General features: G+C 39.0%; 2 protein-coding genes across 2 annotated transcripts; both read left to right on the forward strand.

Annotated features, from left to right (window-relative positions):
- Positions 1 to 874: 874 nt before the first annotated feature.
- LOC149203463 (SNW/SKI-interacting protein A-like) lies at positions 875 to 2165 on the forward strand. The gene has a single exon (XM_089401884.1). The coding sequence runs from the start codon at positions 875 to 877 to the stop codon at positions 2090 to 2092; it is 1218 nt and encodes a 405-aa protein (XP_089258010.1). The 3' UTR covers positions 2093 to 2165.
- Positions 2166 to 10510: 8345 nt separating this feature from the next.
- LOC149203464 (uncharacterized) lies at positions 10511 to 11457 on the forward strand. Its single transcript, XM_089400191.1, has 3 exons — positions 10511 to 10680; positions 10774 to 10866; positions 11039 to 11457. Exons 1-3 carry the CDS (start codon positions 10552 to 10554, stop codon positions 11234 to 11236), a joined length of 420 nt encoding a protein of 139 aa, XP_089256317.1. The 5' UTR covers positions 10511 to 10551; the 3' UTR covers positions 11237 to 11457.
- Positions 11458 to 24993: the final 13536 nt, after the last annotated feature.

Below are 24993 nucleotides of genomic sequence, written 5' to 3' on the forward strand. Positions count from 1 at the left end.
TGAAGGGATCTTAATGAAACTAGAAGAGATACCCAATTCCTTGCCTTAATTTTAATGTTATTTTAGAAAAGGTATTTTATTTTCCAATATTTTTCCATTACAAATCTAGGTAACGGGGAGACTTGAACCTCAATAAACTCATGAGATAATTTCATTATGCCAAATTATTTTACGCACCACCACTAAACTTACTCACCGCCGAAAACACAAGGGGAGAAAATCGATGGGATAAATCTTTGAAGGATTTATTTAAATTTCAACGAGCCGGCTGCCGACCAACAAATTCACATTGTAACCTGCATGGTCCCGTATAAGTATTTTGACAGCTTACCGCAGAGAGGGTTTCATTTTTTCGATCAGGGTTTGGTGCTGCTCTCCGATGTTCAACTGCAGAGCTTCGAAGAGAATTTGAAATTCTTCGAACGGCGCGCCGATTCTTCATTCCACGGGTAAAAATATAAATAAAACCCTCAAATTATTCTCTCTGCAGAAGCGCCAGGTTTCATTTTGAAGCTCTTTTTGGACTAGGTTTCAATTGTATTATCTGTTCTTCTGTGTTCAGTGCTTAGTCTGTTTTCGAAGATGGCAGGATCACTACTTGGGAGCCTTCCAGCTCCCAAGGTAAACAACGGGCCACAGTATGATTTTGCTTCGGATCCATGGTTCAGGGATCGGGTAGATCAACACCAGCCCAATTCGGTCGTAAAGGTTAAGCAAATACCCCCTTACGGGAAGCGAGCAGGATTTGTCCCTCGCAAGATCGAAGACTTCGGCGATGGGGGCGCCTTCCCAGAGATTCACATTGCCCAATATCCACTGGACATGGGGCGCAAGGAAGAAAGGAAAGACACCAAGATTTTGCCCGTGAGCGTTGATGCCCAAGGATCCTCTTGAGCCTCCCAAGTTCAAACATAAGAGGGTACCAAAAGCTTCCGGATCACCCCCCGTTCCTGTTATGCATTCACCTCCGAGGCCTGTGACTGTCAAGGATCAGCAAGACTGGAAAATCCCACCTTGCATCTCCAATTGGAAGAATCCCAAAGGGTATACAATTCCGCTCGACAAGCGTCTTGCGGCTGATGGAAGAGGGCTCCAGGAGGTCCAGATTAATGACAACTTTGCGAAGCTTTCAGAGGCGTTGTATGTAGCTGAACAGAAGGCCAGAGAGGCGGTTGAGATGAGATCCAAGATCCAGAAGGAGTTAATGCTCAAGGAGAAGGAGAAGAAAGAACAGGAACTGCGTGCTCTGGCTCAACGAGCTAGGATGGAGAGAAGTGGAGCAGGTGCAGGTGCAGGTGCCGGAGCCGGTGCTGGTGGTGGTGATAAGGTCGCTATTGGAGTACCTGAAAGGGCAACTGTCACGCCCTTTGCAGGTGGCAGTGAAAGGAAGACGGAGTCTGATCGTGATGCCCCCAAGGAGAACATAAGAGAGAATAAAGAGGAAAGAGAGGAACGGCTTAAGCGTGAAGCGCTTCGCGATGAGAGGAGAAGGGAGAGAGAAAGGGAAAGAAGGTTGGAGGCTAAAGAAGGGCACGTTGGGAAGAAAAGCAAGATTACCAGAGACAGAGACCGTGATGTTAGTGAGAAAATTGCGCTCGGAATGGCCAATACCACTGCAGGTACAGGTGAAGTTGCCTACGATCAGAGACTATTCAACCAGGAGAAGGGCATGGAGTCTGGATTTGCAACTGATGATCAGTACAATATTTATGATAAAGGTCTATTTACTGCTCATAACACACTGTCCACTCTTTATAGACCCAAGAAGGATGCAGATAATGAAATGTACGGAGGGGCAGATGAACAGCTTGATAAGGTGCTTAAGACTGACCGTTTCAGAGCTGATAAAGGATTTGCTGGTGCTACTGAAAGGGGTGGACCTAGGGACAGACCTGTTGAGTTTGAAAAGGATGCAGAAGAAGCTGATCCATTTGGTTTGGATCAGTTCTTGACGGAAGTGAAGAAAGGGAAGAAAGCAATGGACAAGATTGGAGGTGGAGGAACCATGAAGGCAAGTGCTGGGTCTGCAATGAAGGAAAGTTATGAAGGAGGCTCCAGTAGGACTCGTGTTGACTTTGAGAGAGGGCGCTAAATTTGACTATTGCCAAAAACTGGTAAGCGCTTCTTTTGTGAGAGGTTGGTCGTTGTTAATGCCTCGAGAGAAATTTTATTGGGTGATTTTATACTTGATATGAATGTGAACAACCAAATTAAAATTCTTCTCTTTAGTTACAGAAACGACTTGTTGCCACAACTCTTTCAAGTTTCATGGGTATGTACTTAGCCATGAAATCCAGGGCAAAGCATGTCACAATGCATTTAGTTGTGTCATGCATACAATAGTATTCTCTTAAAATTTGTAATTTTAAAACAGTCCTATTGTTGTAATTTCTGTTTTATGTAATGACTAAAACTGCAAAAGGGTTGAGTGTATTACTGCCCACTTTAATTTCCAAAGTGTTTTAAAAAAAAACACGATTTCAGTTTGGTGCATTTTAGTTCAAAGATTTCCAAATCGTTATCCTTATTATTGGTTGGATGCAAATTTGTTTTGGTAGATATGCTTTTAATGGTTAAATTACTGTATTTATTATATATTTGCTTAAAATTGTATAAATTTTAACTCAGGAGAAGTATTTATATCATAGGTAGGCTAGTGAGCTGGCATGATGATGTCATCAGAACAATAAAATTAAGATTGTCTAGTGCATCTTAACATATTATGGGGGCTTTAGCAGAAAATTATCTCTCTCTTGAAACTTTGTCGAAATGTTACGAAGTATGCAAAGTTGCTCTCTATACATATATGGAATCCCAGTTTTATCATTTAGGCCAGCATTATGCTTGTGGGTTCATTCTTGCTAGATGCAAATAAATTGAGTATGCGTGCTGTTGATTAAGAATTGGTTAAACACTGTAGTAGGAGAAGCAGTTTGCATTTGACATACTTATAATGCCCAATTGTAATGATATTAGTTTTTTGATCCCATATCAGTAGAAGACAAAATCAATTATCTTCTTGGTCACAATTATTTGTGTAGGTGTGTAAAAGGAGAGAATTTTAATCTTACTGTTATTGCCTCATAACTGCTGAACTTCTTTGCTTGTATTTCAGTGATACTAAGATGTTGAATAAGAAACTGGTTCATTTTGGAATTTAATCTCAACAGAAAAATGAATTTAATCTCAACAGAATCAAAATATTGTACATTTCCCCTAGCTATACATTTGAGTTACATAATCAGCTAATTCCCCAACTGAGATCTGGTTTGCGGGCTTTTAAAGATATCTCAGAATATATAGAAATGGCTGAGTAACTAGCTATTGTTTACATGTTCTATTTTTCCCATGGCCTGAAAGAGAGACTGATGCCTACTTGTAAAATTTCATCGGACAATGAAGAAGGTCCTATGGGACACTCTCACCCTAAGTCATCTCATTGGGGAACTAACATTTTCCACCCTATGTTGAGCAATAGGCATGATACAATATCTCATCCATCCTATTGCTTCTTGATCTTCCAAACAATAACCCTCAAGAGTCATGTGGTAGAACACATTGCATCATATGTTTGGGTGAGATTCCTGACTTACCAAAGACAAGGATCAAACACCATAGCATCCTTCCAACTTGTTCTTTCACAGCTTCTTCAAGGGTGTGAGGGTCAACTTGAATAAACCTGTGAATACTTCTTCAGGAGTCTTGTTGTCCAATGATTGATGGGGTACCTGTTTTGAACATATACAACTGCATTAGTTGCTTCCCCCAAAGGAACTTCAACAACTTTTGATCATGGAGCATGGCATGGGCAACTTCTACAATAGACCCGTTCTTCCTTTTGGCTATTCCATTTTGTTTGAGATTATAGGGCACAATCATCTCTTTCGTGATGCCTTCTTGCAAATATTTATGAATTCATTGGAAATGTACTCTCCACCAATGTCAGACCTGAAGATCTTAATTTTCTTTCCAGTTTGATTTTTGACCAAGGCTTTGAAATTCTTGAACAAATCGAAGGCCTCATCCTTATGCTTCATGTAATATATCCATGTCTTCTTTAAAATATCATCAATGAAGATAATGTAGTAGAGATGACCACCAATGTACGGGCATCAGACCACATATCTCGTAATGACTGAGATGGAGGATGTCTTTTGTATTTTTGTCTTGTTCTCACTAGAGGGAAATGGACCCCTTCTCTTCTTTCCACTAGCACATCCAGGACATACTCCATCGTGTTGGGCTTGAACATCAGGAATTCCAGAAACCAATTTCTTCAATTTCGTGAGGGCTGATCATCCAATTTAACTGATGGAATCATATATTATTTTGGCCTGCTAGATTTGTTTGGGTTTGAAAATAGGCTTCTAGGCTAAATTTCACACGTCTAACTTCTCTCTGCTAATCATCTGCTGGAACATCATCACATCATGGATAAGTTTTGCATGTGTTAATTTTAGGTATGATCTATGCTTAGAGCAATTTACTTCAATTTTTCATATTAGCCCAATGACAATATTCAGATTAGCAATCGCATCAACATGATAGTAAAGTGCAGATAGAACATAAACATAAACAGTAGAAGACAAGCCAAGAGAAGAGGACACAAGATGTGGCACCAGCCAGGGACAAACCCCAATGTGGGGAACCCTTGATCAATTCTTCTTATAATCTTCAATAGTTCAGCAGAGAGAGAGATAGTACAAATACATAAATCTGAGAGAGAGAGATCGTACAAATACATAAATCTGAGATTTTATGACAGCAGAAGAAGGTACATCATTATGACAGTCTTCAATCATCAAGAGTGCTGAAGCATATCCTGATGCAGCATTCTTCAAATCGCTAGCTGCTCCAGCAATTCTGGTTGCAGGCCAAAACTCCCTTGACTGTGATGAATGGCTAATCTGATCAGTCTCCGAACAGTCCTAAGACAGCAGCCCCAAGGTAACCCTTGCTATGGTGCTATGGCCCGTGGCCTAGCACATAGCAACACTGAAGAAAATGTCTTCAAAACATCGCCAACCGAATGCTCAAAGCATCTCTTAAAAGTGCTGTAGACTTCTTGCTGCACTGCTGCAATTCTGGGACTGTTTAGGGCACCAATCACAGTCCCTAACAGTTCATCAAACTAGCCCAGAATTGCTTTCCCTTTCTGCGGCTCTCCTCCAATAAGATGCTGCCCTCCATGCTGCTTTTTTAGAGCAGATTCAAGCCTAACATAAGGACTGTCCACCCTCCAGCAAGTCCTAATCTTGGCCTTCAAGATCAGGGCCTTGGCCTTCCAATCAGCAACTCGGACCCTTATGAAATTTTGAGATCAGGCCTTGTCATTCACTGTAACTTCAAGATCACAACATGACTTAAGTCGCTGAATATGATTGACAACTTCTGGTAAAGTAGATTTATTTGATTCTTTATTTTTGTGTTTAATATGGAACCTATTAGTTCCTTTACCAAAACACCACATCCCCGCAATAGCTCTCAACATAGATATTTTATTACTTCCATTTTGGCTCATTATCAATGAGTAATCTCCTTTAGTGTTCCCTAATGACAATCCTTCAATAAGAGTCATAATGCACTATGGTGTATGCATTATGGTAGGTTTGCAACCAAATTTCCTTAGTGGAGCAACAACTGCATTACTCCCATCTACAGTACTGTAAGAGACAGCCCTGTCAGGAACAGAGTATCGAAGAACTTCTTCTCTACAGAAATAGGCTTTCATATCAGCAAAACTTGGGGTGATAGTGATTGAACTTTTTTGAGCTCTAAAGTCCTGAAATATTTCCTTTTCATATATACTTGTTGGCATTTATGGTGGTGGTGGGGTAGGAAGAAGAACAATCTGCTGAAGAGTTTCATTCCAATTTTTCATCCAATGATGGGAATCAATGGAAGGAGCGTGGTGTAGGAACAGTAAAGTTTCTTAAGCACAAGGATACTACAAAGGTTCGGCTGGTCATGAGGCAATCCAAGACATTGAAAATATGTGCAAACCATTTAAGTATGTAAATTTGTTTGTTTGTTTTTTTTTTGTGTAATTTCCCCCCTGAGATTGTAATAGCTTATCTTACGTCCAAGTTTTAAGAGGCTTTCTGTGCCGAGAATTTGTGTTGATCCTTATTATCTGGATTATATTGTTTTTTTTTTTTGCCTTGCAGTTCATTCCCCAATGTCACTTCAGGAGCACGCACGTAGTGATAAAACTTGGGTCTGGCATGCAACTGATTTCTCAGATGGGGAACTGAAGGAAGAACTCTTCTGCATTCATCTTGGCTCTGTAGACAGTGAGCACTGTTCTTAGACTCTTCTAATCCTTGTTATGATCTTTTCTTTCTGTCTTGTATTTTTCTTTGATAAAATCAATGTTTGAGTACCTATATTCTTGGATCATTTCATTGAAGGGTTGATTTTGCATATGTTCTTAGGATGCTTTTGTGCAGATTATAGTGGGTTGGTAAGGGATCCCCCTCCCCAAACACCCTATCAGCATAGTTAAGACTTGAGTTTAGGGTGGCTTTAATCATCTCTGGTAATAGCAAATGATACGTAGGATTGTGCATAACCCACCCCCTTTTTGATTCCAATAAGCAGAGGTGGTCACTATGGTAATCCGATTTCAATTTGTAGTTAGAAAATGGGGTCACAACTTTCCATATTTTTTGTTTTGTTTTGTCTTTTTACATCAAACAATAGTATATTTATTAGAACCATAGTCAACTAAACAAACAGGAAACAATTTATTTGACAGGTGGAAGAAGTGATAGGCTTAGAGCAATTGAATTGTAGGCCATGCTTCTTGACAAATTGATGAACAGATGTCTCCTTACTTGAGATTTAGGTTGGCACCATGGCACCATCTTGTCCATCATTATACACTAATCTTGTCATTATCTTCTTCACTGTGAATGACTGGCTTGTTCCTTGCAAATAAATCTGGGCATAGAGGAGCCAATCCAAGAACAGTAATCTCTAGCACAAGACAATATTAATGATCTAAATACCTAATCCTGAAGCTTGAGTTTGATTTTTCTCTACTGGTTCTGAATCTCTGATTGAGAATCTCCCACTCGTCATTATCAAACCTTCTCCTTCATCATTGGCATCAGCTGCACTGCTGAGGTACTTTGGTTGGTTGTCATTGGACTTGGGAGCTTGAAGTTTCAAATGATTATAGTAACAGATAGCGAGAAAAGCCAGTCCACACCCACTCAAGTTTATGACTGTAACCTTTTCATTTATTACAGACAAAGATTATGTTATGAGCAGCCAGTCCTTGACAAGACCAGCAACATTCATAGTCAAGGCTGAAGTCTTTCCTATCAGAAGAAACACTGCAAGATTAAGAGCCAAGGCACAAGCAGAAATGTCATGTAATCCAAATCAAAGGAAGAGACCCTGATTATCAGAAATGGGTATTCTACTAAGGCCCAGAGGGTGATGAGAAAAACAAGGCAACAAGGAGCAACAAAGATGTGATGGGATTCAACTTAATCCCTTTTGATGTTCGTGGAATTTGTATGAGAACCAATTGGGTAGTCTCACATGCAACTGCACTTAACTGGAGAATCACCTCCCATGCATTCATCTTGGCCTCCCCATAAGCTGAAATAGTAACTCCAATGGATATGGCCAACATATTGGCCTCGGGCTCACCTTTATAAGCTTCTTTCTTTAGGGAAACCACAATCAAATACACAGCAATGGGAATTAGAGCTTTCAGCATTTGAAATAATGATACTGAGAGGAAAACATAGGCAGAATTTGAAAACCAGAGACCCAAAGAATACACTTATCAATACTATGGGTTCAACGAGCTTGAAGACTCTTACAATAGCAACAGCCAGTGTTGAGTAGAAGCCCATGTGACTCATGGTGGGACTGATCACACTAAAGTTGTCAAGCAATGGCAACTCCAATGGATATGGCTAACATATTGGCCATGGCCTCACCTTTATAAGATTCTTTCTTCAGGGGAACTGCAATCGAATGCATATCAAATGGGCACAAGAGCTTTCAACATTTGAAATATCGATACTTTGAGAGACATGCACCAAGGGCTGCATCATTTAGGATTTGTACTCAGTTTAGGTGTCATATTCAAGGGGAAGTTGTTATGCTTTCCACCACTTCATAGATTGTTAGAGTGATGAAACAAAAGAGGCTCCCTCTTGAGGCTAGATTATGTCATTCATATCAGCTTTGTTGTTGATGTCCTAGCTCAGCCAGGTCTTGCCAAAACTCTGTTGAGGTGCAAAATTTATTATAAATTGAAATGTCTTCACAAGAATTGACCTCATAAAATGCCATAATTACAAGATATGCCATACATGGCTGTGATTATGGCTCGCAAGACCCTTAGACTTTGAGCAATGAGGCTCGCAACATCACTTACGATTATGCACTCTACAATTCTGTGACCAGCTGAATGTCAAGCAATTGAACCGCGATTTAAATCCTATTTTGTCAGCAATAAGTACTATACTTTGTCTTTATTTAGTGTAGAGAACCAAGCACTTATTCTGCTCATCTATAGAAGGGACAATGGTTGTTTGCCTATGAGGTATAAGGAAATCCTATCAGATGTTTTGTATTTTCGTATGGAATTGAATCATACTCCTGCACACTGTAACATTCATATATATCAACCTGTAGAGGCTTTAATAACACCTAGTATTCTGGTTAGTGATTTTATTGGACCTCATGTGCATATCCTACATGCACAGGATGGACTATTCATATGTTACAGGGTATTATTCTTATTATTTAGGGTGCACATCTTCAGGTGCTCAAGAACGATTACTAGAACAGTCAGTTAATTCTGCAATTTAAAGGATGAAAAAGGAGGTTATAGGAGTCTAGTTTTGGTTCTCATCCACAATGTCACACTAGTCTGCTTGGGCATGGTTCTCATGGTTTAATAGTGACTTGAGGAGTCATAATACCATAGATCACTAAACACGAACAGCTAAGGTAGCCCAAGGACAATAGCCATCTTTACACATTAATTAACAGGTCTTACATTAATTATCCTAGGGGGTTTTAATACTTCCAAATGCTTAAAAAATAGTTAGCAGAGCATTCACATTACACATTCCAGCAATCTTTTCTATAAACCAACCAAATGCAGTCAGGAGAGCCCTCCTTTTAAACTATACAACCTTATTGTTAGTATGATCAACCTTATTTTAATATATAGTGTGACAAACCGTATGTGAAAGGCAAGTGGAAAACTTTTCTCGCAATTGACTAAGCGACGTCCTGCGAGCCAGAATTGAGACAGAAACCCTCGTCAGAAGTATATGCTTGGCTCTTTTCCAAACAAATGAAGAGTCAATCAGGTTTTGTGTAATCACTTCTGGTATCGTATTGGGTTATTGTTAGAAGTGATAAATGGATTCGGATTCTCATCGAGTGAGTTGTTCTGCTTTCTCAATTTGAGAGGGTTTGTTTGGAGGGAAAAACGAAAGAGGACATACAAGAATAGTGAGGGGAAAGATGCAGAGGAAGAGGATTGAGAACATCGCCAACAGGCAGGCTACATTTTCCAAACGTAGGTGGATTGCTGAAGAAAGCTTACGAGCTCTCGGTGCTCTGCACTGCAGAAGTTGAACTTGTGATTTTCTCCCCAGCAGGAAAGCTCTATGAACTGTTTTTTAGTGCAAATCCTACTATTTTGATTCTAATAATCATGGCTATGCAAACCTCATGAGATTCTTACTAATAACCCCGGTGGTGCAAGCCCTAGTAAGCTCGATGTTGAAAAACTTAGTGTAAAACCTCCAAATCGCTGGTTTTGTTGTAGTGCTTATTGGAGAGTATATAAAAAATTTCACACCTTTTTATGAGATATGGGAGGAAAACATGTTAAAGATTTTTAATAAATATAAAATTTCCAAAATGATGCTAGTTACGTGTGATTCTTTTTTCATTGTTTGTGATTATGAAAAATGAAACTCAATGTTTTTTCATTAGTGCACGCATATTTCATTATATAATTGCATATAGAAAAATCATTCCAGAGCCGATAACAATAAAAGTGAAGAATTTATGGTCCAATATTATATTTAAGGGAGATGTTTAAGGATGATGTTTGAATTTTGTTTTTCATTTTAAGACATTTGGAGCAAATATTAGGAAGGACTTTGAGAAAGGATTGTCCTTGATTTTCGAAAATGGAGTTGTTCCTTTCCAGCCATATGCCCCAAGTGACCATCAAAGGGAGAGCTCATATGTTTTTTGGATGTTTTCTTTATAGCCATTTTTTTACACATATCCATAGAGTCCCCATGCCATTGATGTGAATTACTTGTTCGGTTTTTTTTAACCAAAATTTTTAACCAAACAAGAAAAATTAAAAAAATGCCTCAAGATCAAAGACTGAAACAAAGACCTATTGACATACCTTTTAAAGTATGGAAAGAACTTGTAAAATCATATGAGAAGTTGGATGCACAAAGAAACGCTGGCAATGAGAGCATTCAGGTATTGAATTTTTCATTAAACATTATTTAGGATGTATTAATACTTATAAGTATCTTAGACATGTATTTGTGTGAAAATAAATTGAATTGGTTTATGTTTAAGGACAAGGCATCCAAGGCGAGGTTAACCAAGACAAAAGTCACTCATCGTAGTGGCCAGAAAGGTTTAAAAGCACTGATAACAACCTTTGTAAGTATATTAAACATGTGATATTTTTTTAATAAATTTTGTACTAGAAGAAAGTCATTGTTATCTAATTTCTCCCTATTTACTGATTGATAGGAACTAAAATATGGAAGACCTCCAAATCATTTGGAAAAGGAGGTGTTGCAGCAAAAGAGATGGGTTGAATTTGTTGTTTGGATGGACTCTATGGTATGTAATCTTAGTTGGATTTCCAATATACTTTTAAACCATATTTTCATTTTATTTTTTAGTACTATTAGATATTATACCTTACCTCATTTTATGGTTAACATTGTATAACAAAAACATGCGTTGTGTTATGTAATTAATACTAACATGTAATATTGATTTTTTTTGTCAGAATGCTATAGGTAATGATTGCCAAGACGATGATCCAAATTATGTTCAACATATATCAGGAGATGATGAGAATGAGGATGAGGATGATGGTGGTGAAGGAGGAGATGATGATGATAGTTGCGGTGTTGGTGATGATGTGGATCAGAGTAATGAGGATGGTCAAGATGATCATGAGGATGATCTTGGTGGTGGTAGCTAGGCATGCACATGCATTGTTTTTTATGAAGAAATTATTGTGTAGAATGACATTGTTATGTTTAGATGGGTGTTGTGAATTTACCCTATATCAATGAGACATTTTGATTTTGTAATCATACGATGAGTTTGATTTATGTATGTTGTTAATTTATCGTAGAATAACGATATTCATGAAATATTTTGATTTGTTAATCATATTTGAATTTTAGTTGTTTTGATTAAAAATAATACTGATTTTATTAGTATTATGTTGCTATTTTATACATGTTTTGAAAATTGTTAATGACACATTGTTATTTTTTTGGATGGATGTTGTCAATTTCTCTTAAATTTCTTTACAAATGATTTTGAATTGTGATATCTGCTTTAATGATATTTAGAAACTATCATATATTTCACTATGAATCTATAAAGGGGGTCATATATGTAAAGAAAAATATACTCTATATAAGAAGTCAAATGCGGATGTAACCATGGATGCAAAATTGAAAGTAAAATTGGATGTTAAACTAGGAATTAATACAAAATGCAAACAATTGACATACAAAGTGTTTTAAATTAGAAGTGAAAAATTGTGCAATAGTTGACACAAAGAAGGGAACAAAACATGGCATACAAAAGGATATCAAATTGGGCAAAAACAAGGACACATAAATGGGCACCAAATTAGATGCAAAAAAAGACAACAATTAGATGTAAAATAAGATGCAAAGTTGAGTGTTAAAAAGAAGCAAAAAATGTTACAAATTAATATGCCAAATGATGATGCAAATAATGGTGTAAATTTGGGATGCAAACTTGGGTGCAAAAAAGGAAAAAAAAAAAGATGTAAGAAAAGACATAAAACATGATGCAAAATGGGGCTGAAAAAAAGGTGAAACCAAGGATGCCATATTGGATGTAAAAAATGATTCCTAATCTCATGCAAATTTAGGCTCGAACTCAGACACAAAATTATATGCTAATGTGGACACAAAATGAGGCAAAAAAGATGCAAATTTGGATGGTGAAAACGATGTAAAACTAGACACCAAAAAAATGCAAAATTGGATGAAAAAGTCTGTGTAAATAATGGTGCAACATTGGACACAAGTAGACACAAAAAAATGGTGCAAAAAGGGGCATAACATATCTTAAAATTGGATGCAAAACTTGGTGCAAAAACAAATACAAAATTAGACGTAAAAAATGGCTCTACATTGAATGTACCATTAGACACAAAATAAGATGCAAAGGTGGACACAACACATGACTCAACATAAGATGTAAATATAAATGCAAATTTGGATGCTCAAAATGATGTAACATTAGATGCAAGAGATGGTGTTAAAAATGATGCAAAATTGGATGAAACAAATGACGCAAAATATGGTGCAAAATGAGATGGGAAAAATGGAGACAAATCAAACGTAAATGTGGATGTAAAAAATGGTCCAAAAAAAGATGCAAAAATGGGCACAAAAATGGATGCAAAATTTGGTGCTAAATCAAATTCAACACATGGTGCAAAGATAGGCACCAAAGCTGGTGCAAAAATAGAAGCAAAAACTAGTGTAAGACTAGATACAAAACCTGGCGTAAGACTAGATGCAAAAACTGATACAAAATGGATGCATAAAAAGACGTTAAATTGGATTCAAAATACAGTGTAAACTTGATGCAAATGATGGTGCAAAAATGGGAGCAAAGAATGACACAAAATAGGAAGCAAAAGAGAATGAAAAATAGATGCAAAAAATGACACAAAACTAGAAGCAAAACCTGTCATAAAATAAGATGCAAATCTTGGTTCAAAATTTGACGCAAAAAATGATGCATAGTTTGGTGTAAAAAATGATGCAAAATCTAACGTGAAAAAGGATGCAAAATCAGGTGCAAAAAAAGACGCTTTAAAAATTGTACAATAGAGCCAGATTTAGCGCCAGGTTGCTCATCACAATTACAAAAAAAATGCACTAAAATCTGGCGCTAAATCTGGCGCAAATCGTTGGTTTTGTTGTAGTGCTAATAGGATGAAGCCTTCATAATCCTTGATTGAAATCTCCTGTTCATCCATCAAGGTTATGTACATCGAGTGGTTCCATACCTCTTCAATGATATCATCCCATACTAGTTTCTTAGCTTGCAACATGGTTATGTTTCCTTTCAGCTTTGCCTTTAGATGAGAAATCTCTTGGTTTTCTTCTTGTAGATTCTTACCAATGATTTCTAAGTTTGTCCTCGCAGTCTCCAAATGTTTCTCTTTCTCCATTAGGTTTTTATGGGAAACATCTATATCATTCTGCACCCTTTTAAGATTCCCCACTAAAAGTTAGAGCTCAGTGAGGGCATTAATGAACCGTTCATCTAGGTTTTGAGAATCTTCAAGCACTATCACTACACATATATGTGAGTATATTCTCTTTTTCAACCTTGCTTCCTACTATTTTAGGGCCACTATTTCATTGTTCTTGTCAATGAGCTATTTTGCTAGTATCTCCTTCTCTTCTTTTTCATGTGCAAGGTCCCATTCTTCATGTGGAGAGCCCTTGAGTTGGATCTCTTTTGTTTCAACCTAGTTGTAGACTTTTCCAACAACTTATTGACCTTGTTAATGGTCATTTCATTCCTATTGAGCTCGCTATACAACATCTCTCCAGCCTTCTTGTGGAAATTTATCTTGTCTGGAATGGGAGCACTTGTTAAGTCCAATGAATCATCTAAGGCTTTAAATTGAGAACCTAAAGACAAAGACTATGCCAATGGATGTTGTAGTGAAAAATTCATTTGATTTATATCTAAATCCATAATAATCAACAATTTGGTCAGGTATGGAACTGAGTGAGATGCCATTTGTTGCTGCATCTCCTCCCTCACCTTCTTATTTCTTTCTTCAATGGCCTTTCCAATAAGCCAGCTTAACCAAGTAGTAGTTTCACTTCCTTTTTCACCTAAGATGGCTACCTCTGAAGAGGATGATGTAGTTGTTGTCACCCACTACTTTTTGAGTCACTAGATGCTTCAAAAGCCAAATAGAAGTGATGTCTGATGCCAAATTATGAGCCACAGAAGCTATAAGAGCTTAAGTGTACCCTCTCCCTTGCATATTGCTCGAAATAAGATTTTTTTCTTGTATATAGAAGTCCAAAAAAGGGTTCTTGGATCAAAAGTTAGGCTATTGAATAATTATTTTGAAAAACTTAGAAAAAAGGAAAATGCCTAAGTATGGAGAAAAATCGCAATCGGACTTGGGAGGCTCATCTCATATTGCATATCAGTGTTCAAATGGGTATGGAGCACCGACGGAGCATGAAACAATGATCCACCGATCGTCGATATCGCCTATTAGGGGTTGGTGGGTTAGGGCCCAACATTTATCGACTAGGTCCTAGGGCACACAACTAAGGTTATTGAAATATCATAGTCCCGAATGCCAATATCACATATCACATCTCGAAGATCCAAAAGTTCCTCAATTACAACATACTCCAAACCATGCGGGGGCCAATTTGCGATATATTGTTGCACCACCTAGGAAGGTCCAGAAAGTGTTAACAAAGAAAATCATGGAAAAATAAGGGCCACGCCTCCCCTTCTCTCTCTCCTCCACGTGGTGCAATCCCACATCTCGGTGACTCTGCATGACAATAGTCCTGTAGTTTGGCATATCGTCAGGTTCTAAAACTTTAAAGACCTGCAAACGCCGATTTGCGATTTTTGTGTAACATTGTGGGGGGTTGAGAAAACAGTTTACAAAGGAAAAGGCAGACAAAACATGAGTGGGTGGCCCCCCTTCTCTCCTCCATGTGGAGGGTTCCCGCATTCCGACGACCGCACAGTCCTGCATCTCAATAGTCCCGTGACCCCGGAGAATAGGCGTATCGATGGGTTCCAAATTTGAAAAATCGTGCAAAGGGCTAATATTGTGATTTAATACAAAATTGTCGAGGAGGTTGAAAATTCGCTAACAAAGGAATTCATGAAAAAACCAAGGCCTAGTGAGCCACTTTCTCTCTCCTCCCAGAGCCCATGTAGTGGCATATCATTGGTCTTCAGAGTTGACAGGGTAGTTGATGTCAGCATTGATGTGGCAGCATGGTTGATGACGTGGCAGAGGACACATGTCACCCGGTTTCAGTGTTTTCAGGGGTGACATGGGACCATTTCTAGGTGCCACATGTCACCACTCATAAGGTGACACATGGCAGTAATGCAATCACCCCACAGATCGGCGATCACAACAGTTAAGGGTAAAGGCTTAAGACAATGGTGCAGTGCGATTGCGATATGTATGACTCCTCCCTAGCTGTGATTGCGATAAGGAAGAGGCCCCTGGATGTGGTAAATTATTATGGAAAGGTCTATAAATATCTCATTTCTGGACTGTTGTCCTGCTCCAAATAAAAAGGTAAAGAGTCCCCCCCCTTTATGTTGTTATGATTTCAATATATTTTGGTAGGCCCAACCCCATGGATCGGCGATCACAAGGACAGAGGGAAGTGCCACTAGTTAAAAAACGTGAAGCACCGATAGGTGAGATTTGTGATAACAAAGGAAAAGGCCTCCAAACACAGGTCCAAAGGCCTTAGCACCTAAGGGATCAGCAGTGGTTCTAACCCTTGGTCATATAAGGAAAGCCACACAAGGGGCTATGATAAGTGGGGCTAAGAGAAAATTGAAAATGCCTGTTTTCACCTGTTTTAAAGGAAAAATCCCATGTCTATGTGACTGTGTTGTTGCCATGGAATGCATATCACCTACCACATCAAGGCACTAGTTGTGTAGTACATAGGTTAAATGGGTGGATGGGTCGACAACGGTGATATTAAATAAGGCATGACGCAACTGCAGATCGATATGGGAGGATTCAGGAAGTTTCAATGGCACAACATGGTGCTCCACGTCGTCAAGTAGAAAATGACCACTAGGGTGCACAACTCTCACACTCCATCACTTCTCCACTACACAAATCACTCAGACAATTAAGGAAAAATGGACGGAAACTGGTCGAGCAGCAGTGAATCGCCTCAACAATAGTGAGAATCATGATGAAAGTAGGGACGTGGCCAAATCAGGGGCTTCCACTGAAACAACAAGGGGCACCTCTTCCTTCCATATCTCCATTTTCTTTCTCTGTTCATTAATTTCTATTTATTTCCAAGAAGGGATTCGATCCTAATTGTAATATTTTTTGGGGCAACAGAGCCTTAGACTGACTGAGAGAACTAGTCTAGCATGACAATTGGGGCTCAAGCTTATATTTTTTGTAAACTATAATTCTAGCTCCCCCTCCTCTTATAAATAGGGGGAAGCAATATTATACAAAGGTTCTAAATATTGTAGGTTTTAACCCCGTACAGAAATTACCTGCATACGAATTCTAAAACACATAAAATAAACAATGCAAGAGCATAACACATATAACACATATACACAGAGATTTTCCCTTGGATCCGAAAACCAAGAATACCAGCTTGATTTTTCATTGTATTCCTCTCAATGTTACAATACATATTTATACATGCCGAAGCATCCAATACCATGGAACGAAAACCATCGTGTCCAAAACCATGTGCGAAAATCATGCACAAAACCATAGGTGGGTCCGACCATCCAAACATAGGGTCCAAAACCAAAATTTTCTGGGGTGCTGCCCCAGACACCATAAAGTGGGGTTACGGGTACACCTCAAACCCCTTATGACCCCCTCCCCCCCCCGCCCACTAACCCCCGTGGTTAACTACATGGGCTAGTCATGGAAAGAATATAACACAACCCAACATTCTCCCACTTGTTGTTTTCTTTTCACAGGGGGCCACAAGAGAGCTTAGTCATTTATCCAGCCTTGCAACACCCATTGTTTCTCTACACCAAGAAAACTTCTCAAAGCCCATAGATTTTGTCAATGCATTTGCAGTATTCTTCAAAGTGTCCACCTTTACCAACAACACCTTTTTGTCTTCTATCATATCCCTCACAAACTGATACTGAACATCAATGTGCTTTGTCTTTAAATGATATGCAGGGTTCTTTGCAAAGAAAATTTCACTTTGGCTATCATAGTCTATCCTTATAGCTTCCTGTACTAATCCCATACTTGAACACAATCTATGCAACCAAACTGCTTCCTTGCTTGCATGAGTGGCTACCATGTACTCTGCCTTTGTAGCTGATAGTGCCACTATAGATTGTTTCTTACTATCCAATTGACTGCACCTCCAAATAGGTTAAACACATACCCACTTGTAGATCTTCTCTTATCTAGATCTCCAACCTAGTCTGCATCAACAAAGACATGAATATCCAACACTCTGTCCAATTCTGGTCTTCCTTGGTAGCATAAACCATAATCACTAGTGCCACACAAATACCTGAAAACCTACTTCACTGTTGTCCAGTGCTCCTTCCCTGGTTTTGACATAAACCTGCTAATACTCCCACTGCATGTGCAATGTCTAGTCTAGTATAGACCATTGCATACATCAGGCTACCGACTGCACTTCCATATGGAACATGGGACATGTCCTCTTCCTGTTCTTGTGTCTTGGGACACTGTTCAGCAGATAACTTCACACCTATAGGAATACAAACCTTCACCAGTTTACGATCCTGCATATTAAACCTCTGCAGTATTGTCTCGACATACTTCCTCTGGTTTAGCCAAAGCTTCCTCTTTATACGATTTCTTTTAATTTCCATGCCCAAAATATAGTTTGCAGCACCAAGATCTTTCATGTCGAATTTGGAGGACAATTGGGTCTTCAAATCCTGGATAATTTCTTTGTCATTTCCAACTAGCAGCGTATCATCCGCATACAAGACCAGATAAATTACACGGTCACCAATTAATTTAAAATACACACAGTGATCTACTTTGCTTCTGGTGAAGCCAAGTCCCCGTATAAATGTATCAAATTTCTGATACCACATCCTTGGTGACTGTTTTAACCCATACAGAGACTTCTTTAACTTGCATACCAGTTCTTTCTTACCCTTCACCGTAAAACCTTCAGGTTGCTTCATGTAGATCTCCTCTTCCAGATCCCTGTGAAGAAATGTTGTCTTCACATCCATCTATTCTACCTCATAATCAAAAGCAGAAGCAACAAATAATAGCAATCTAATAGAAGCTACCTTGGCAACAGGAGAAAAAATATCACCAAAATCAATTCTCGGCACCTGGGAATAACCTTTTGCTACCAACTGAGCTTTGTATTACTCCACCTTTCCTTTTGCAATTGTCTTCTTCTTGAACACCCATTTGCTGCCAATGGGTTTCCTTCCAGCCGGCAACTCCACCAGATCCCAAGCCTCATTTTTGTGCAAAGATGCCATTTCATTAACCATGGTCTCTTTCCAGAGTTTTCCATCCTTTGAATCTACTGCTTCCTTCGCAGTTTTGGGATCATTGTCAGTAATAGATAAAGCAAAATTTGAATAGAAAGCAGATGGACTATACCTTTCTAGTTGCCTTCTTTCTCAAACTGATCTTCTCAAACCCAGAGTTTGTGGCTCTTCATATTCTAATTCCTTCTCTGCTGTAGAGTCTGATTCTTCCTCCTTTAGCTCAAATTCTATCTTCTCAAGTTCCTTCGGTCGGACTTCATGTTTAATAACATCTTTCACCTCTCTGAACACCACATCTCAGTTGTACACAACCTTCCTTGTTACTGGGTTGCAAAGCTTATAACCCTTTAAACCATCCTTATACCCAATAAAGATGCACTTTTCAGATTTACTATCCAACTTGGTTCATTTCTCCTTTGGAACATGTACATATGCATCACATCCAAATACCCTTAGATGTGAAAGAGAGGGTTTCTTACCAATCCATACCTCTTGTGGAGTCTTATCCTCCAATGCTGATGAAGGTGACCTGTTGACTAGGTAACATGTAGTATTCACTACCTCTGCCCAGAATTCCTGTCCTAACCCGACACCACTAAGCATGCTTCTTGCCCTTTCCATCAACATCTTGTTCATGCTTTCTACAACTCCATTTTGCTAAGGTGTATATGGAGTAGTCTTCTGTCTTGCTATACCACACTTTTTATAGAGTTCTTCAAATTCCTTGCTGCAAAACTCTCCACCATTATCTGTCCTCAGCACCTTTATCTTCTTCTCTGTTTGATTTTCCACGAGAGCCTTAAATTCTTTAAACCTGTGAAAGACTTCAAATTTCTTCTTAAGGAAATATATCCATGTATTCCTTGAGAAGTCATCTATAAATGATACATAGTACACAGACTTACCCAGTGATGGAACCTTCACAGGTCCAAACACATCACTGTGCACAAACTCTAATATCTATTTAGCCCTCTTATTACCAGAGGGGAAACTCACCCGATTCTGCTTCCCATATACACAATATTCATAGAAATCAAAATCCAGAGAGCTATTACTCATACCTTCTACCATACCTTTACCATGAAGTATTTGAAGGCCCTTCTCTCCAATATGTCCAAGCCTTTGATGCCACGGCATGGTTTTTTCTCCAGAGACCACTAGATTTTCTGCTCTACTTTTAGGAACCACAAAACTGTTGCACCCATCAATAACAGTGCTACCTTGCAGCTTGTACAGAGTTCCAATCCAAACTCCCCACATCAATATTAGTGCTCCCCGAACCATTTTGCAGGTATCCTTCTCGAACACTGTTTTTACACCTGGATCATCTAGCTTGCTTACAGAAATCAGATATCTAGCTAATGCAGGAATATGCAGAACACCCAGAAGTGTTCTAACCCTTACACCTTGCAACTTCAACTTTACTTTACCACAACCAATGACTCTAGCCTTCCTATCATCCCCTAAGAAGACATCACCACCATCATATTTCTAATACTCACAAAACCACTCTCTATGGGGAATAAAGTGAAAGGATGCACCTAAGTCAATTAACCATGCCTCATGATCTACATGTGTACTTGAAGAAGCCAAGTACACATCCCCACCTTAATTTGAGGTGGTTTTCACCTCTGCAGAAGGAGCATCATTAGATCCCTTTCCTTTATTAGGAGCTTTAGATTTACAGTCCCTTTTGTAGTGTCCTTCCTTTCTGCATTTCCAGCACACCACCTTTATAGGTTTTCCTGAAGATTTAGATCTCCCACTCAATGACTTATTTTTGTTTTTGTTCTTAGACCATCCTCATACAGACAAGACATCACCATTATGGCTCTCCATATTTTTCTGTCTCATCTCCTTCGTCAGCAAGGCTGAGACTATTTCATCAAACTATAAGGCAGTTGCATTGCTACCTATTGTAATAACCAGACTATCCCACGAATATGGTAGAGAACACAACAAACTAATGCACTTATCTTCATCTAAAATTTTAATATCAACAGATGCTAACTGACTTACCACAATATTAAATGCATTCAGATGCTCTGTCACCGAGTCTCCATCTTTCATCCTCAGGTTATACAACTTTCTCCACAGGAATAGTTTATTCACCAGAGACTTAGATTGGTACAAAGTCCCTAACTTGTCCCACAAAGCCTTTGTTGTAGCTTCCCCTGATACATTCAACAATACTGAATCTAAGACACACAATCGTATTGTCCTCTTTGCCTTCCGATCCAACTTCTTCCATTCTTCATCGGACACTCCTGTTGGTTTAGTACCTGGATCTACCACGATCCACTGATATTTATCCACCAATAGATCCTCCATCTTGAGTTTCCACAACTCAAAACTATGACCATTAAATTTCTCGATCTCTATCTTTCCATTGCTTGCCATCTTCTTTCATCACTAGAATCGATATCGCAGATCTCCCACTGAACAGGGTCTACCATAGGCTTGAGAAAAACCCCTTAGCCACAAAGGCGTACCCTTGAAGCTAAAACTGATATGACATCAAATGTAGGTTTTAACCTCGTACAGAAATTACCTGCATATGAATTCCAAAACACATAAAATAAAAAATGCAAGAGCATAACACATAAAACACATATACACAGAGATTTTCCCCTAGATCCCAAAACCAGGACTACCAGCTTGATTTTTCATTGTATTCCTTTCAATGTTACAATACATATTTATACATGCTGAAGCATCCAATACCATGGACCGAAAACCATTGCGTCCAAAACCATGTGCGAAAATCATGCACAAAATCATAGGTGGGTCCACCCATCCTAACATAGGTCCAAAACCAAAATTTTTTGGGGCACTGCCCCAGACCCCATAAAATGGGGTTACGGGTACACCTCAAACCCCCTATGACCCCCCCCCCGCCTAACCCCTGGTTAACTACATGGGCTAGTCGTGGAAAGAATATAACACAACCCAACAAATATTCTGACTCGGGAGGGCTAAACTCTGTGATACCATATTTTGTCTCATAACTTTGTAAGTGAATGACCATTATCTTAGATTGAATCACTTTGCATGAGCAGATCTTCAGAATATCACAAAAATGGTGGTGATTCCTCCTTATTAGCATTACAGTTTGTTTTTATTTCTATTAATTCCATTATGTTCATATTCTTCTCTGCATGTGTGCTATAATAGCTGCTAGAAATTATTTTATGCTTCCTTACATATCCATGTGTGTTGATTTATTAATGCATAATTCCTGTATGAAGGGTTGAGGTATATCTTTAAACTTCTATGTAAGAATCATAGCACCCATCCTCTCTTTAGTCCATTATTTCTACTTGTAACTCAAACAAGTGTAGAATTTCCCATTTCTTGTGGCTCTATGTTTTCAACATAGAATTCTAGATGTTTTGGGCTCTATATGATGAGTTATGATCTCTCCTAATCCTCTTTAAATCACTCAAAACATCCTATTAAGATGTAATCCCCTTTGAATTAAGCGGCTCTTGTTGTTCTATGTGATACTTCTGGGAACTGTTTGGGTGAGTGAATACCTGAAATATATAACTCATAACTTTGAAGGAATGAACCAAGTCCCCTTCATACATTTTTACATGACAATTGGAGTGCTACAACCCCCTCAAATATAACCTTAGAATCACTCCTCTATTTAATATGTCCTTGGCACTGGTCTACAATCAACCCATAGGCTGTCTCTAGGGAGCTTTCCTTGCCTCCTGCTGCACTTGTGCTAGATTTAGCCACAATAGTAACAACCTGTGATGGATCCAAAAAGGTCTCTTGAAAAATTGGTTGATCTGGTCTTGTCTCCACTAGCCTGGTTTCAAGTTCCTATTCTTTTGTCTCTTAGGTATTTTTGTTTTTATCTTTTTGTACATCCTCCACCTCTATTTCTCTAGTTTGACCCATGGTCCTCTTTTTCACTTTGTCCTTGGCTACTGAAGGTTTGGTCTCCATTTTTGTATCCATAGGATATGAATCAATATTATATTTCCATTTAATTTTAGGCCTATACTTGTGTTTATGGTCAAAGATTTGATCTTATCCCTCCTTTTATAAATGACATCATGAGGGTCATAATGCTAACCATCTCCTAACTCGAAATTCATTTTCTTGAGTAATGCTTAAATTGCCTTGAAGGCCTGTCTAGAGTTGACAACAAAAGGCCCCACAGGTTTTCCCAATTTAAACATATGTCCCTTCTTTGCAGGGACAAAGTGGAGTTGGTCCCCATTGAGACTCTGCCTAATGTGTTCTAGGGAAAATATCCTCATAGGCATGAACACAAGTAGATGGTAAGGGGGAAGTTCTCACCCACAAACCATGATATCTATGTGATCCTAGAAAAGGCACTAGAACCTACCCTGGTGTCTTTGGTAAGATGGAGAAGCTCTCTTTGCTAGGGGAGAACTCTGGTGGGAGAAAAACCATGAGGAATCTTATATGGGATGGCCATATAAGTTGAGATGAATTCAGAGTAGCCATTAGCATCTGGCCTCTTTCTAACAATAATGTCCCATTCAAACAAAATTTCCTCTGCTTGTTTCCATCCACCAAGCTGAGGCCCAGGCACTCAAACTCATCCACATGGGTATAAAAAAATATATAGAACGACAAATAATAGTACTTGAAATAGGATGTGGTGGAAAATTGGTGCAGATGAAACTTTATGGCCTCAGATAGCTGGGATGCAATATCAAATAGGTGGCCAGGCTACATCATTTTCCTTAAAAACCCCAAGGTGGCTTTGTTCGCAATGTTGGCATCATAATCCCCCAACAAACAGCAACTTAGGGATAAGATGGGTTGGATAGGTTCAAAAAAGATTGTGATAAGGAAATTGTCATCTATGGGCAAAGCTTGTAGGGCAGAGACTAGGACCATCTATAGGAAAGAATTCTCCTCATTGGCTAGGAGGGTAGAGAAATGATACACTAGGGTGAAATCAATAAACTATTGGGGTTATGGAGAACTGGGGTAAACTAGGGATTTTTGGATTAGCTCTAGGGTTACTTCAATAATTTTGACACCAAAAGAGGAAACAAAGTATTTTTTCTCATTAATGTATGGTGCGGCCAACCACGAGATGAATTCTGGAAAATTATTCACAATGGGTGCGATTTGGTAGTATAGGCCAGAGTCAAATCCCTGGAATGGGTCCTCCCCCCTGACATGGCTGCCATATACATCAAAACGAAGGCCAACCAGGTGATATGCATAAGTTGGGTCAACTACTTGAGGCTTTGTATCCATGAGGGGGTCAACGGTGGAAGAGGTTTTGGCCTCTCAGGTCTTTGGGGTCTAGGGGGTTGATTTCTTCATTTTTACTACTTCTTGAGCAAATTTACAGTTGTATAAGAGTGATTGGATTAGATGGTTATTGTTGAGAGGGTAGAAAATAATGGTGGGATGGGGTATTCAGTGGTCTAAGATCGAACGATTTTTTGGATAGGTGACTGGCTGGAGAGCTTATGCCCAAAGGCGAGATTTTTTTTTGAAAATGGTGAGGCGGGAGGATTTTTATAAATCGTATGGGGTGCAATGGTTGACTGATGTGGAGGTGACATCCTGGGGGAGGACACGTAGCTAGGTGTGATTGTGTGATGGTTGGGATAGGTGGATAGGAGCAGGGGCAGGTGGAGTTACCCTTAGCTTTGAACCTGTGTTCACCTAAAACGTTGTCCGTCGATTGGTCCAGGTGGCATGTTGTCGCCACTCCCACCATTCTCTAGTGGGTTGGATAGCGGGTGGCCAGAACTCGTGCTCGCCCTCACGAAATGAATATAGACCATCAGATCTAGATATAAAGATTTTTTTTTAGGGGGGGGGGGTGATTGTTTAAGACTCGAGCAAGTTACCCCCTGAAATTCTTTCAGGGGGTGTTCAAGCGGGTATGGACGACGAACCACCCAAAAATTACTTGACATTTAACCAACAATGCACGTATTTGTAAAAATTATCCTTTGCCCCGGTGTGATTTCATAATAGGGGCATGATGAGTGGATTTTGTGCTTTTAGAGCTTCTCCTTTAGCTCTAGGCCCTTATAGTGGCCCCCATGATTGATTTTGATTGTCTTTTGACTTAGGTGGCTTTATCAGTGATTCAGAAGCTGATTTAAAAGGAATTTTCGATTTGAATCCTGGCTATGATCTACTAATTTCCTGAAGCACATGAGGAAGGGTAACAACACACAATAATGTATCTCTTTTGTCTAGAAGGAATATTAATATGATCAATGAAATCCATTCTCAACACAACCAACTAGAAGGTGGCAGGGATATCACACAAACCAAATGGAAGAACTCCATGTTACAAGAAAATTTTACTTGAGATAGTATGATTCAGATTTATGTAGGAATGCAACAAAATATAGATATACACATAAACACGGAGATTCGGTAGAAATAAAACTTCATTTCATTGATATC

Source organism: Pinus tabuliformis, chromosome 2_1 (genome assembly GCF_031772625.1).
Source record: "Pinus tabuliformis cultivar Carrire ecotype Pingquan chromosome 2_1, CPIR1, whole genome shotgun sequence".
Lineage (NCBI taxonomy): Eukaryota > Viridiplantae > Streptophyta > Pinopsida > Pinales > Pinaceae > Pinus > Pinus tabuliformis.

Bases quoted from the DNA above. Each gene is read 5' to 3' on its own strand.
- LOC149203463 (XM_089401884.1), top strand. From the start codon at position 875: ATGCCCAAGGATCCTCTTGAGCCTCCCAAGTTCAAACATAAGAGGGTA.
- LOC149203464 (XM_089400191.1), top strand. From the start codon at position 10,552: ATGTATTTGTGTGAAAATAAATTGAATTGGTTTATGTTTAAGGACAAG. The intron at 10,681-10,773 runs GTAAGTATATTA...ACTGATTGATAG, and splicing joins AAGCACTGATAACAACCTTT to GAACTAAAATATGGAAGACC. The intron at 10,867-11,038 runs GTATGTAATCTT...TTTTTTTGTCAG, and splicing joins TTGTTTGGATGGACTCTATG to AATGCTATAGGTAATGATTG.